A 13,216-nucleotide genomic window follows, 5' to 3' on the forward strand; every position below is an offset into this window, starting at 1 on the left:
TTTTTTTTTTTTTGAGACGGAGTCTCGCTCTGTCGCCCAGGCTGGAGTGCAGTGGCCGGATCTCAGCTCACTGCAAGCTCCGCCTCCCGGGTTCACGCCATTCTCCAGCCTCAGCCTCCCGAGTAGCTGGGACTACAGGCGCCCGCCACCTCGCCCGGCTAGTTTTTTTGTATTTCTTAATAGAGACGGGGTTTCACCGTGTTAGCCAGGATGGTCTCGATCTCCTGACCTCGTGATCCGCCCGTCTCGGCCTCCCAAAGTGCTGGGATTACAGGCTTGAGCCACCGCGCCCGGCCTGAACTGAAACTTTTATGAACCATTTTATTTAATGCATTCTGACATTTTCTATTATTTCATTTTAATTTTTTTCCAAACAAAACTTCTCACATATTTATTATTGAACCAGCCTACCAGTGTAGAGCTTATAATCAGAGAAAAACCATTTTCTCAACAAAGTATGTCCACCTTTCCAGATAGTGGTGACAGTTTCAGCTTGTTGTGATAAGGTGTGCTGCATCTCATGTGTCATTCCTGGCAGACCTAGCTTGGTTCTTCTCCAGTCCCTCCTCTTGGGGTTGTAGCTAACTGTATTAGCAGTTTTTTGTTTTGTTTTGAGATGGGGTCTCACTCTGTTGCCCAGGCTGGAGTGCAGTGGCGCAATCCCAGCTCCCTGCAACCTCCGCCTCCCAGATTCAAGCGATTCTCCTGCCTCAGCCTCCTGAGTAGCTGGGACTACAGATGCGTACCACCACGCCTTGCTAATTTTTTTGTATTTTTAGTAGAGATGGGGTTTCACCATGTTAACCAGGATGGTCTCAATCTCCTGACTTTGTGATCTGCCTGCCTTGGCCTCCCAAAGTGCTGGGATTACAGGCATGAGCCACCACGCCTGGCCCTGTATTACCAGTTTTAATCTGAATCCACTGGGGAATGGGACGATTTTGTTTTTGTTTCTTGGCCAGGAATTGCATGATCCTGAACCTTTTGTGAGAAGACGGTGGGAGAAAGAATCAACAGCACACACCATGATGGTGGAGAAGGGGTGGGGGGAAGCGGGTAGAGGAACATGTTTCTCTGTTTCATTTATTTTTGAAAAGCTGGGTCTGGGCGTGGTGGCTCACACCCAACACTTTGGGAAGCCGAGGCGGGGAATCACTTGAGTTTAGGAGTTCGAGACCAGCCTGGCCAACATGGTAAAACCCTGTTTCTACTAAAAACACAAAAATTAGCTGAGCGTGGTGGTGGCATGTACCTGTAATCCCAGCTACTCAGGAGGCTGAGACAGGAGAATCACTTGAACCCGGGAAGTGGAGGTTGTAGTGAGCCAAGATTGTGTCATTATACTCCAGCCTGGGCAGAAAGAGGAAAAATCTGAAAAAAAAAAAAAAAAAAAGCTGGTCACAGACTATAATGGACTACAGCTGGCTGTTTGAAAAACATGGTGGAAGTGGCAAAGCCATGAGACTGGATGTGATAGATTACTTCTGGAGGGAAAGAGCCATCATTCTTCCCAGGGCCGACTCAGGGGCAGAAAGAAGCCTATGTGTGAGGAGTTAAAAAGCCAAAGTGTGGCTGGGCGTGGTGGCTCACGCCTGTTATCCCAGCACTTTGGGAGGCCAAGGCGGGCGGATCATGAGGTCAGGAGATCAAGACCATCCTGGCTAAGACGGTGAAACCCTGTCTCTACTAAAAATACAAAAAATTAGCCAGGCATGGTAGTGAGTGCCTGTAGTCCCAGCTACTTGGGAGGCTGAGGCAGGAGAATGGCATGAATCCGGGAGGCGGAGTTTGCAGTGAGCCGAGATCATGCCACTGCACTCCAGCCTGGGCGACAAAGCGAGACTCAGTCTCAAAAAAAAAAGCCGAAGTATAGGGTGAGGGGACTGGCCTCCTCACGCCTCGGCAGGGCCAGGCCTCCTGCTAGTGCTCATGGGCCCGATCTCCTCCCAGGTGACCATCTTGGTGCTGCAGGGCCGGCTGGATGAGGCCCGACAGATGCTCTCCAAGGAAGCCGACGCCAGCCCTGCCTCTGCAGGCATATGCCGAATCATGGGAGACCTGATGAGGACAATGCCCATTCTCAGTGTACGTGGGGGTAGCTTTGCTCTGCTGGGTCACAGGAGATGGGTGATTCACTAAATATAAAGAGTTTGGGTGGGATGATGTCTCATGGCTGGTCTCTCCCTTAGCCCGGGAACACCCAGACACTGACAGAGCTGGAGCTGAAGTGGCAGCACTGGCACGAGGAATGTGAGCGGTATCTCCAGGACAGCACATTCGCCACCAACCCTCACCTGGAGTCTCTCTTGAAGGTCTGGGAAGCAGTTCAGATTGCATCCATGTTGGCTTCCTGTGGGGGCTGTGGCATCCAGTGCAGCAGTGGCAGAAGCTTGGTCCTCTTTGGATAGGGCTGTCTGTTGCTCTGCCATGATGGTGAGAGCTTTCAGACTAGTTGAAATCCAGTGCTCTAGCTGAGAGCAGGAGCATTATGGAGAAGGTACCCCTGAAAGGAGGACAGAGTTCAGCACAAATGTCTCTTCCTCAGATTATGCTGGGAGACGAAGCCGCCTTGTTAGAGCAGAAGGAACTTCTGAGTAATTGGTATCATTTCCTAGTGACTCGGCTCTTGTACTCCAATCCCATAGTAAAACCCATTGATCTGCACTACTACGCCCAGGTGAGTGAGCTTGGGGTGGGCAAGGGTGGAGGTAGGAGTCCTGGTGGCGCCATGATGGGTCATTCTCTTTGAATTTGTCCCCGAGGAACAGGAAGATCCTTTCTTTTGGTCCTTAGTGAAAGAACATGGCACCCTTCTCTGGGGTTCCTTATACAGCAGCCCTGCCTGTCCCCTGAGTCTCTGCTTCCATCCTCGGAATTGAGTGTCTCATCACCTTTCCACAGTCCAGCCTGGACCTGTTTCTGGGAGGTGAGAGCAGCCCAGAACCCCTGGACAACATCTTGTTGGCAGCCTTTGAGTTTGACATCCATCAAGTGATCAAAGAGTGCAGGTAGGATCTCTCCCACCCCCCACTGTAACCATTTTTAGGTGTGCAAATATCACCACCATCCGTTTCTAGAGTGGCCTGTTCTTCCTTACCCTTCTTTCCTCAGACCTGCTATCTTAGTCCATCTCTTGCTGCTATTGCAGAATACCTGAGACCAGGTAATTTATAAAGAAAAAGATTATTTTCTCACAGTTCTGGAGGCTAGGAAGTCCAGGATCAAGGTACTGGCAATGTTTCTGGTGAGGGCTGCTCTCTGCTTCCAAGATGGCACCTTGAACAACTGTGTTCTCATGTGGTGGAAGGGCAAGAAGGACAAACTCCCTTTGTCAAGTCACTTTATAAGGGCACCCAATCACATTCATGAGTGAGGAGTCCTCCTGGCCTAATCACCTCTCAGAGGCCCTATCTCTTAATACTATCACATTGGCAAAACTGGGGTTTTAGAGGGGATCCCTTCAAACCATAGCACCTGCTCCCCTGCTTGGCCTGCTACAGGTAGATAATGGCTTCTCCCTGGGTGAGCTTGGGGACTTCCTGGAGGCTTGAGGGCTACCATATACATAACTGTTTCTATTTTAGGGATGTTTATTTAAAATAACATTGCAGGAAATTACTTTGACAATTTAAAATCTAGAAAAAGCCAGCAAGCCTGTTTCTTGGCACCTAATGGATACGTAGTCACCTTATGGGATGGCATGTTCCAACAGTCTCACTCCAGTGACGTGAGCTACCAAACCACCGGGCTTGAGGCTGGGTATTATTCAGAATTTCCAGCCCTCTATCCAAAAGAAGGTGTTCTGTCATTGCACTGAATCTTTAGCAAGGCAGGAAAGGGAGTGCCAAACATAATGAATCAGAGATAGATAAACCTTTCCAGAACTCTCCATATATGTTAAGTCAGAAAGAATGTCCCCTTCCTTCTTGTGCACACTGGATGGTGGGCATTGCACTGAAGACCTGCTGGGAAGGGAGGAAGTGGGTAATAGCAGAAGATGGCCTTGATCAGGTGGCAGATTCACTGACCTCAACTGGCTCTTTGTAGATCTGGGCATGGGAAGAGTTTCCTTAGCCCTGCCGGCTCTTATTTTGGCCAAAAGAAAGCCAGGGCTTCAAGAAAATGATTCTAGATTTGGGGAATGAAAAAAGTTTTTTGTGTGTTTGTTTGTTTCTGGGGTTTTGGTTTTTTTTTTGAGACAGAGTTTTGCTCGTTGCCCAGACTGGAGTGTGGTGGCGCGATCTTGGCTCACTGCAACCTCCACCTACTGGATTCCAGCAATTCTCCTGCCTCAGCCTCCCAAGTAGCTGGGATTACAGGTGTCTGTCACCACGCTGAGCAAATTTTTGTGTTTTTCAATAGAGACAGGGTTTCACCATGTTGCCCAGGCTGGTCTGGAACTCCTAACCTCAGGTGATCTGCCCACCTCAGCCTCCCAAAGTGCCGGCATTACAGGTGTGAGCCACTGCCCCCTGCCAAGGTTTTTTTTGTTTTGTTTTTGTTTTTGTTTTTGTTTTTGAGACAGGGTCTTACTTTGTCACCCAGGCTGGAGTGCAGTGGAGTGATCTCAGCTCTCTACAACCTTGATGTCCTGGGTTCAAGTGATCCTCTTGCCTCAGCCTTCCAGGTAGCTGGGACTACAGGTGTGTGCCACCATGCCTGGCTAATTATTATTATTTTTTTTGTAGAGATGAGATTTCACTATGTTGCCCAAGCTGGTCTTGAACTCGTGAGCTCAAGTGATCTGCCTGTCTCAGCCTCCCACAGTGCTAGGATTACAGGCGTGAGCTGCCATGCCCGGCCTGATAGTCAAGTTTTGTGTCAGTATTTTCACAGGCCTGTAAACATCGTGGGAAGTCCCTGCATGGAGGAATTAGAATAACTTAAAAACACGCAAACACACCATCATTTGGCTTTTTTGGTGTCTCTGCCCATAGTTGAGTATTCCTAAATTTCCTGTCCGTTATAATAGTGAATGTGTTTCACCAGGGCTTCCTTTATAAGCTGTATCTGAATTTTTAGGAATAAAACAGATTTGAGCAGAACAAGTCTCTTGGATGCAGGGAGTATAAAAGGGGAAAGCGTCCTGCTATTTCCAGTGGCAGAAGAAAAAGAGAAGTACCAATGAAGAGGGGTGAACAACAACACTCTCGTGCCGGACACAGACAAGGAAGGGTTAGGCTCACAGTCCCCCAGTCTCGGCCTCTCTCCATCCTCACAAGCAGGAAGGGATCTGAGCTCTGTTAGTGGGAAATCTTGGAGTTTGCATTTCTCTGATGGCGAGGCTACCTCCTATCCTGTTTTGAAAGAGGAACAGAAAAGCAGAGCTTGTCCCAGGAATTGTGAAATGGGCTGAAATGTCTTGAGAGACAGTAGCAGTTTTAGAAGTGTGCCCTCCTGGCTCTGGGGAAAGATTGAATTGGGGTCTTGTGGGCACATGTTTTCTCATGGGATGTATCAGTCAGATCCATGCACACTTCCGGGGGGCAGGGAAGTGTCTCTTTCTGGACTTGAGCCAGTGGGCTGTTGGCATGCCTTTTTAAAGGCATTAGAAAGAGGCTTCTTTCTCTTTTTCCTTTCCTGTTCACACCACCTTCATATGAACATGGAGAAGGGAGGTTTCTAAGTGGGCCCCTGATTTACTCCTATGTCAGTAGTCATGCCAGACCCTAAGGGGCAGAAAAGGCAGCCAGGGGATCCTGACTCAGAGGCTGTAGTTCCTCAGCCCTGCTAAAGGGCCAGGGGTTTGTCTGTCAGCGCCTGGCTGGGCATGCTTGACTGTTAACCCCTCAGCTGAAAAGATGGCAGGATTCTTCCATGGTGTCCTCCACAGGGTCCCTTCTTCCCTCCTGGCTTACAGCTTCCTCTGAAGACGAGCCAATTCCTTGCTCTCTGGCAAGAGGAAACAGAGCTGGGGTACACTTCACTGGGAATTGGGCAAGATGTCAGCAGTTTCCTGGTGCCCTTCAAGTCCTCCAAAAGTATCGAGCTAAAAGGTGACAAGTCTTCCTTCAGTAACCAAGAAGAGTTCCAGTTTAATGTCTGCTGAATCTGGAATCTTCTGACTTGTTTTTTGGCCCAGCACACAACCTTGGATGCAGGGTGCAGCAGTGTTTGCAAACCTCACACCCCATTTCCAGAATAGCAGGCAGAGGCTCTGGAGCTTTGATTACTCCAGGGCCCCCAACAAGCAAGATGGGGCCTGGGTAAGGAGTTGACAGTGACCTTAGTACAGGACAAACAGCTCATTTGGGGCTACAGTTGCCCAGGGGGGTCACCTTCATCGTAGCTGGTCTTCCCAACTCCATAGCGTTCTTTCGTTTTCGGCAGAGGGCTACTTCGGAGCTGATAATTAGGCCTTTCCCGCCTTGAATGTTGAGGTTGCCCGCCTGCTCTGCGTCTCAGCTGCTCACTCAGAATCCTTCAGAGTGAGAGAGTGTGAGTGTGTGTGTGTGTGTGTGTGATCTAAGACCTAACTGTATGGTTCAGGCCTGCTGGGCCCTGCGGGGAGACCGTGGTGGCCTTGTGCAGCACTAGGTCTGGTCTCCGTCACTTGAGTTGTATTGTGGGCAGAGGCCCTCAGTGCTTGCTGCCTTCCAGCCTGGGAGGCTGCTGGATCCTTTGGGAAGACACTGGGCACCGTCTCAGCCCTTCCTTCCACTGGCGGGTGACTTTCATGCAGGCTAAGGCTTTGGCTCCCTTAGCCTGGGTCCCCTATAGCCTTTTCACTGGCTTCTCTAATGGTTTTGACATAACCATCAGCTATAAATCTGGGTAGCAACAGCTGTTTTGGGAAGCTGAGGTGTCCTTTCCCCTGGGCCAGCCCACTCCCCATTTTTTTCCCCAGCTTTATTGAGGTGTGATTAACAAAGTAGTATGTATTTAAGGTATACAACCTTTTTTTTTTTTTTTCTTTTTTTTTAAGACAGTGTCTTGTCCTGTCGCTCAGGCTGGAGTGCAGTGGTGCGATCTCAGCTCACTGCAACCTCTGCCTCCTGGGCTCAAGCCATCTTCTGCCTCAGCCTTCTGAGTAGCTGGGACCACAGGCACTCGCCACCACGCCCAGCTAACTTTAGTATTTTTGGTGGAGATGGGGTTTTGCCATGTTGGCCAGGCTGGTCTCAAACTCCTGAGCTCGAGTGATCCATCCACCTCGGCCTCCCAAAATGTTGGAATTACAGGAGTGAGCCACTGTGCCCAGCCAAGGTGTACAATATGTTTTGATAGACGTGTACATTGTGAAATTAAGCTAGTGAGCACATCCGTCACCTCACATAGTGACCCTTTTGGTGTGCGTGTGGTGAGAACATTCAAAAGCTGCTTTCTAGCTGGGTGTGGCAGCGCATGCCTGTAACCTCAGCTACTGGGGAGGCTGAGGCATGAGAATTGCTTGAACCCGGGAGGTAGAGGTTGCAATGAGTCGAGATCTCACCAGTGCACTCCCACCTGGGTGACAGAGCAAGACTCCGTCTCAACTACTTTCTGAGCAATTTTTTTTTTTTTTTTTTTTGAGATATGCTTGTGCTCTCTCACCCAAGTTGGAGTGCAGTGGTGTGATCTCGGCCTACTGCAGCCTCTGCTTCCCAGGCTTAAGCAATCCTCCCACCCCAGCTTCTCGAGTAGCTGGGATTACAGGTGTGTTCCACCACACCTGGCTAATTTTTATATTTTTAGAGATGGGGTTTTGCCATTTTGCCCAGGCTAGTCTTAAATTCTTGGGCTCAGGTGATCTGCCAGCCTTGGTCTCCCAAAGTACTGGGATCATGGGCATGAGCTACCATCACACCCGGCCCCATCTCTCTGAGGGATAGGACATGTGGGGTTCTTGCTCACCCCCGCTCTTGTGGGACATGGCCTCTGCCCTGACTCTCCTTCTTGCTTTGGTATCTGAATCTGCAGCATCGCCCTGAGCAACTGGTGGTTTGTGGCCCACCTGACAGACCTGCTGGACCACTGCAAGCTCCTCCAGTCACACAACCTCTAGTAAGTGGCCTGGACGCACCGATCCTCTTCTTCTTACCACCAAGCCCTCGAGGGTGGGGTGAACTGAATGCCTGGAAGGGAGGTTGGGCTGAGGAAGGGGGCCCTGAACAGGGCAGGCCAGGAGTCTTGGTCTTGTGGTATGTTTTATTCCAGTTTCGGTTCCAACATGAGAGAGTTCCTCCTGCTGGAGTACGCCTCTGGACTGTTCGCTCATCCCAGGTAGGGAGGCTCCCACGGGTGCAGGCTGTGCCGTGTGCTCTTCAGCATGCGGGTGCCACTGGAGCTTGGACTGTTCTCTCCCGGTTGGCTCCCTGAAGGCTACAGAGGGGTCAGTGAAAGGGAGCTGCAGGTGCCAGTCCCCAGAGCCACGAGGCAGCACCTCATGTCTGTCTTCCTCGAACCTTTGCAGCCTGTGGCAGCTGGGGGTGGATTACTTTGATTACTGCCCCAAGCTGGGCCGAGTCTCCCTGGAGCTGCACATGGAGCGGATACCTCTGAACACTGAGCAGAAAGCCCTCAAGGTGCTGCGGATCTGTGAGCAGCGGCAGATGACTGAACAAGGTGAGCTGGCCCTGCTCCCAGCCTTACCATCTGTGGGACGTGGGAATCGCAACCCTGAGGTCACACTTTGTGCCTACCCCAGCCATTCTCCTCCTCACGAGCCACACTGGAGAGAGGTGGGGCTGTGGACGCCAAGAGGTAAACTAAGAGATGGGATAATTATTTGGGAGGGACAGGAAAGCTAGGGATCCTCTGGAACCGAGACAAAATCTACACACCACTTGGAAAGGCGTGAGCCACCCCTTTTCTCACACACTTGATTCCACGAGGTCAGGGCTGGGGTCGGCGCTATTTCCCTGTCCAGGTGGGTTGCTATTGCTATCTCAGCCAGGCTCAATGGGGAAGCAGTGCTGGAGGTGGCTCCAGAAAAGCAGAGAGAGTGGAATGAGGATGACCAAGTCTGCCCCTTCCTTTCTCCCCTCACTGTTAAGTGATGTAAACATGAGTTACTACCCTGCAGAGAGACAGTTGGCATGTTCACGACCATTTCTGAAAGCATATGGTATTCATGATCCACAGGAAGATAGGATTTGAGGCATCTGGAGAGGTAATAGAAGAGCTGACACGTAGGGAGAAACAAAAATCTTTTGCTACCCTTGAAGCCACACACACTCACAGAGCCAGTCCTGCCATGACGGGCACTTACACTCTTAGCAGAGCCCAGACACTGTTAATCAGCCTGAGTTTCCAACTCTGCCAATCCAGCTGCGTTTAGAGCCCACAGAGTGGCTTTGGGGGTGGAGTGAGGCTGTGAGGCCACTCTGGTCCCCACAGGGCTCAGGAATGGAGTGATTTGTGGAGTGAAAGCCGTTCACCTTTTCTTTTCCCTCGCAAAGTTCGCAGCATTTGTAAGATCTTAGCCATGAAAGCCGTCCGCAACAATCGCCTGGGTTCTGCCCTCTCTTGGAGCATCCGTGCTAAGGATGCCGCCTTTGCCACGCTTGTGTCAGACAGGTGGGTACCGCTGGTGTTGGCTTCCCAGGGACTGGGTGGTTGAGGTGGGCCTGAGACTGCTGCTCTGATGTCTGGGCTGGGCCCTGCAGGTTCCTCAGGGATTACTGTGAGCGAGGCTGCTTTTCTGATTTGGATCTCATTGACAACCTGGGGCCAGCCATGATGCTCAGTGACCGACTGACATTCCTCGGTGAGTCCCTGGGTTTTGTGCCCTGTGCTTTAGACACAAGTGGGTAGTTGGGGAGGTTGGAGGGATCATATCAGACCTTCCAGCACTTCCTTCATATATTCCCATTGCATCAGTGGCCCCAGAAACATCCTCCGTCATGTCCAGGATCGTGAGTTTGGCTGTCACATCTCCTTAGTGCCTCCATGTTTCTGTCTTTTTTTTTTTTTTGAGACAGAATCTTACTCGCTCTGTGGCCCAGGCTGCCAGGCTGGAGTGCAGTGGCATGATCTCAGCTCACTGCAACCTCCACCTCCTGACTTTAAGCAATTCTCATGCCTCAGCCTCCCAAGTAGCTGGGATTACAGGCATGCGGCACCACGCCTGGCTAATTTTTGTCTTTTATTTATTTAGTTTTTTGGGACAGTCTCACTCTGTCACCCAGGCTGGAGTGCAGTGGCGTGATCTCAGCTCACTGCAACATCTGCCTCCCAGGTCCAAGTGATTCTCCTGCCTCAGCCTCCCAAGTAGCTGGGACTACAGGCATGCGCCACCATGCCTGGCTAATTTTTTGTATTTTTAGTAGAGATGGGGTTTCATCATGTTGGCCAAGCTTGTCTCGAACTCCTGACCTCAAGTGACCCGCCCGCTTTGGCCTCCCAAAGTGCTGGGATTACAGGCGTGAGCTACTGCGCCCGGCCAGTGCCTCCATGTTTCCTTTTTTTTTTTTTTAAGATGGAGTCTCACTCTGTCTCCCAGGCTGGAGTGCAGTGGTACGATCCCGGCTCACTGCAACTTCCACCTCCCAGGTTCAAGCAATTCTCCCTCTTCAGCCTCCTAAGTAGCTGAGACTACAGGTGCATGCCACAATACCTGGCTAATTTTTGTATTTTTAGTAGAGATGGGGTTTCACTATGTTGGCCAGGCTGGTCTCAAACTCCGGACCTCAGGTGATCCACCCACCTTGGCCTCCCAAAGTGCTGGGATTACAGGCATAGGCATGAGCCACTGCACCTGGCCTAGTCAATCTGTTTTAATCCATGACTATTGTTACGTATTTTGACTCTGATGTTTCCCCAGATTTGGCTCTTTGGAGTTCTTCCAAGTCTGCTTTGAACGCTCTTGGTCTGCATCTCATTGGGGCCTATGAGTTTGGAGATAGAAAAAATCTCCTGCTCTGTGGAGTGGCTGGTCTGTGGTTTTTCTTCTCTTGGTTAGGGCCAGGGTGACTTTTGTAGGTGTCACTTGGGCAATTTGGGGGAATATGCACGTTACCTAGTGCTCTTGTTTCGCCGTAGGAAAGTATCGCGAGTTCCACCGTATGTACGGGGAGAAGCGTTTTGCTGACGCAGCTTCTCTCCTTCTGTCCTTGATGACGTCTCGGATTGCCCCTCGGTCTTTCTGGATGACTCTGCTGACAGATGCCCTGCCCCTTTTGGAACAAAAACAGGTGAAGGTTGCAGCGGGGTGGTTTTCTTTGCTTGTCCCTGCTGGAGCTTAGTTGTGTAGCTGTTGGCGTGTGTGTGTTTCCTCCCTTGTCGTTCTGCCTGCGCACGTGTGTTCCCCTTAGCACCCTCTCTGGAATTCCAGACTCACACAGGAAACACTGCTTAATTTGAAATGAGGTCTTCCTGTACAAAGCACACTGTTGCGAAAGGCATGAAAGGAAGAACGTCCGAACGTGGGCCCCTGCCCAACCAGTGCAGACCTGGGCTGGGGGCAGCCAAGCAAGGCAGGCTCTCTTCCCTAGGTGATTTTCTCAGCAGAACAGACTTACGAGTTGATGCGGTGTCTGGAGGACTTGACGTCAAGAAGACCTGTGCGTGGAGAATCTGATATTCAGCAGCTCCAGGTCATTTTCACTTCTGGGCTGATGGCTCCACATGGAGGTGGGGAAAGGCTCCCTCTATCTCAGACTTCCCCTTCCCTCCAGAAACACTGGCTCCTATGGACACATGTGCCTCTGTTCCCCTTAACCTGTGTCATTCACACACCACCTTCTTTTAGGAGGAAATGAGGGATTCTAGTGTTCTGAGCTCTACATTTTGCTCTTCCCTGTTCATCATTCCCAGTATGGCCCTTTGGTATTGCTTTCTTTTATATTGATAATTTTCTGGAAGCTACTATGAGTGTTAAGTGCCCTCTACCTTTGGATTAGCTAGAACCTTCGGGAGTGTGAAAGGGCTCCTTCCTGCTCTTGTCTCATGCTGGTGCTCTCTGCTTTGCAGGACGAGGACATAGAAACCACCAAGGTGGAAATGCTGAGACTTGCTCTGGCACGAAATCTTGCTCGGGCAATTATAAGAGAAGGCTCACTGGAAGGTTCCTGAGAACTGCTTCATTGTGGTATCTTTGTATGGCAATGTATATAGATTTTTTAAAGGAATAAATGTGTTGCAAATGTAGGTTCTTAGAGTCCACCCAGGGAGTTTATCTGTCCAGTCTGAACCTGAGGTAGTAAGATTAAAAAATGCTTGTTTTATGTTTTTTTTTTTTTGAGACACAGTCTTGCACTGTTGCCTGGGCTCGAGTGCAATGGTGCCATCTCAGCTCACTGCAACCTCCGCCTCCCAGGTTCATGTGATTCTCCTGCCTCAGCCTCCCAAGCAGCTAGAATTATAGGTGCACACCACATCCAGCTAAATTTTTTGTATTTTTAATAGAGACGGGGTTTCACTGTGTTGGCCAGACTGATCTCAAACTCCTGACCTTGTGATCTGCCCGCCTTGGCCTCTCACAGTGCTGGGATTACAGGCGTGAACCACTGCACCCAGCCTTCTCTTATGTTCTATTTGATGTGGAACTGTCTTCCTGTGCCTCCTTAGATAGGAAACCACCCCCCAGGTCTGGCGCAGTGGCTCACGCCTGTAATCCCAGCACTTTGGGAGGATCCCTCAACCCCAGGAGTTTGAGACCAGCCTGGACAACATAGGGAGACCGCATCTCTGTTTAAAAAAAACAAAAAAGAGGCCGGGTGCGGTGGCTCAAGCCTGTAATCCCAGCACTTTGGGAGGCCAAGACGGGCGGATCAAGAGGTTAGGAGATCGAGACCATCCTGGCTAACATGGTGAAACCCTGTCTCTACTAAAAAATACAAAAAACTAGCCGGGCGAGGTGGTGGGCACCTGTAGTCCCAGCTACTCGGGAGGCTGAGGCAGGAGAATGGCATGAACCTGGGAGGCGGAGCTTGCAGTGAGCTGAGATCTGCCCACTGCACTCCAGCCTAGGCGACAGAGTGAGACTCCACCTCAAAAAAAAAAGAAAAAAAGAAAAAAAGAAACCCCCAAAGTTATGGTGCCTACAGTGTCTTGGAAATTTGAAGAGCCCTTGGTGGTATACTTGTGCTTCTGAAATCCTGCCTCACCTCTTCTGCAACACTTAACATTTTGGTTATTTAGTTCCCTTAAAATAGAAGCATACAGGAACCTGCACTTTTAACAAAAACCTTGGGCAGTTCTATCACAGGCTATCCACTCATGTATACCTGGAATTCATAGGTGGTACCTTTTCCTCCATCAGGGTGAATGGCGTCTATATTAGGAAGATTCCAAG

The 13,216-nt window shown here is 50.3% G+C and overlaps 1 protein-coding gene across 3 annotated transcripts in view; it reads left to right on the plus strand.

Annotated features, from left to right (window-relative positions):
- The window catches only part of NUP85 (nucleoporin 85), a 33,572-nt gene extending 21,503 nt beyond the window's left edge, over positions 1-12,069 (plus strand). For 2 of the 3 annotated variants that reach the window (XM_025361906.1, XM_025361908.1), the window contains 12 exons: positions 1,951-2,085; positions 2,190-2,312; positions 2,546-2,677; positions 2,902-3,008; positions 7,900-7,983; positions 8,137-8,202; positions 8,393-8,544; positions 9,381-9,498; positions 9,588-9,688; positions 10,963-11,114; positions 11,415-11,516; positions 11,893-12,069. In XM_025361906.1, the coding sequence (XP_025217691.1) occupies positions 1,951-2,085; positions 2,190-2,312; positions 2,546-2,677; positions 2,902-3,008; positions 7,900-7,983; positions 8,137-8,202; positions 8,393-8,544; positions 9,381-9,498; positions 9,588-9,688; positions 10,963-11,114; positions 11,415-11,516; positions 11,893-11,994 (1,374 nt within the window). In that variant the 3' untranslated portion in view covers positions 11,995-12,069. The remainder of the gene's footprint in view (positions 1-1,950; positions 2,086-2,189; positions 2,313-2,545; positions 2,678-2,901; positions 3,009-7,899; positions 7,984-8,136; positions 8,203-8,392; positions 8,545-9,380; positions 9,499-9,587; positions 9,689-10,962; positions 11,115-11,414; positions 11,517-11,892) is intronic. The other variant, XM_025361907.1, reaches the window with a different exon arrangement.
- Positions 12,070-13,216: the final 1,147 nt, after the last annotated feature.

The sequence above is a fragment of the Theropithecus gelada genome, chromosome 16 (assembly GCF_003255815.1).
Source record: "Theropithecus gelada isolate Dixy chromosome 16, Tgel_1.0, whole genome shotgun sequence".
NCBI classification, from domain to species: Eukaryota; Metazoa; Chordata; class Mammalia; order Primates; family Cercopithecidae; genus Theropithecus; species Theropithecus gelada.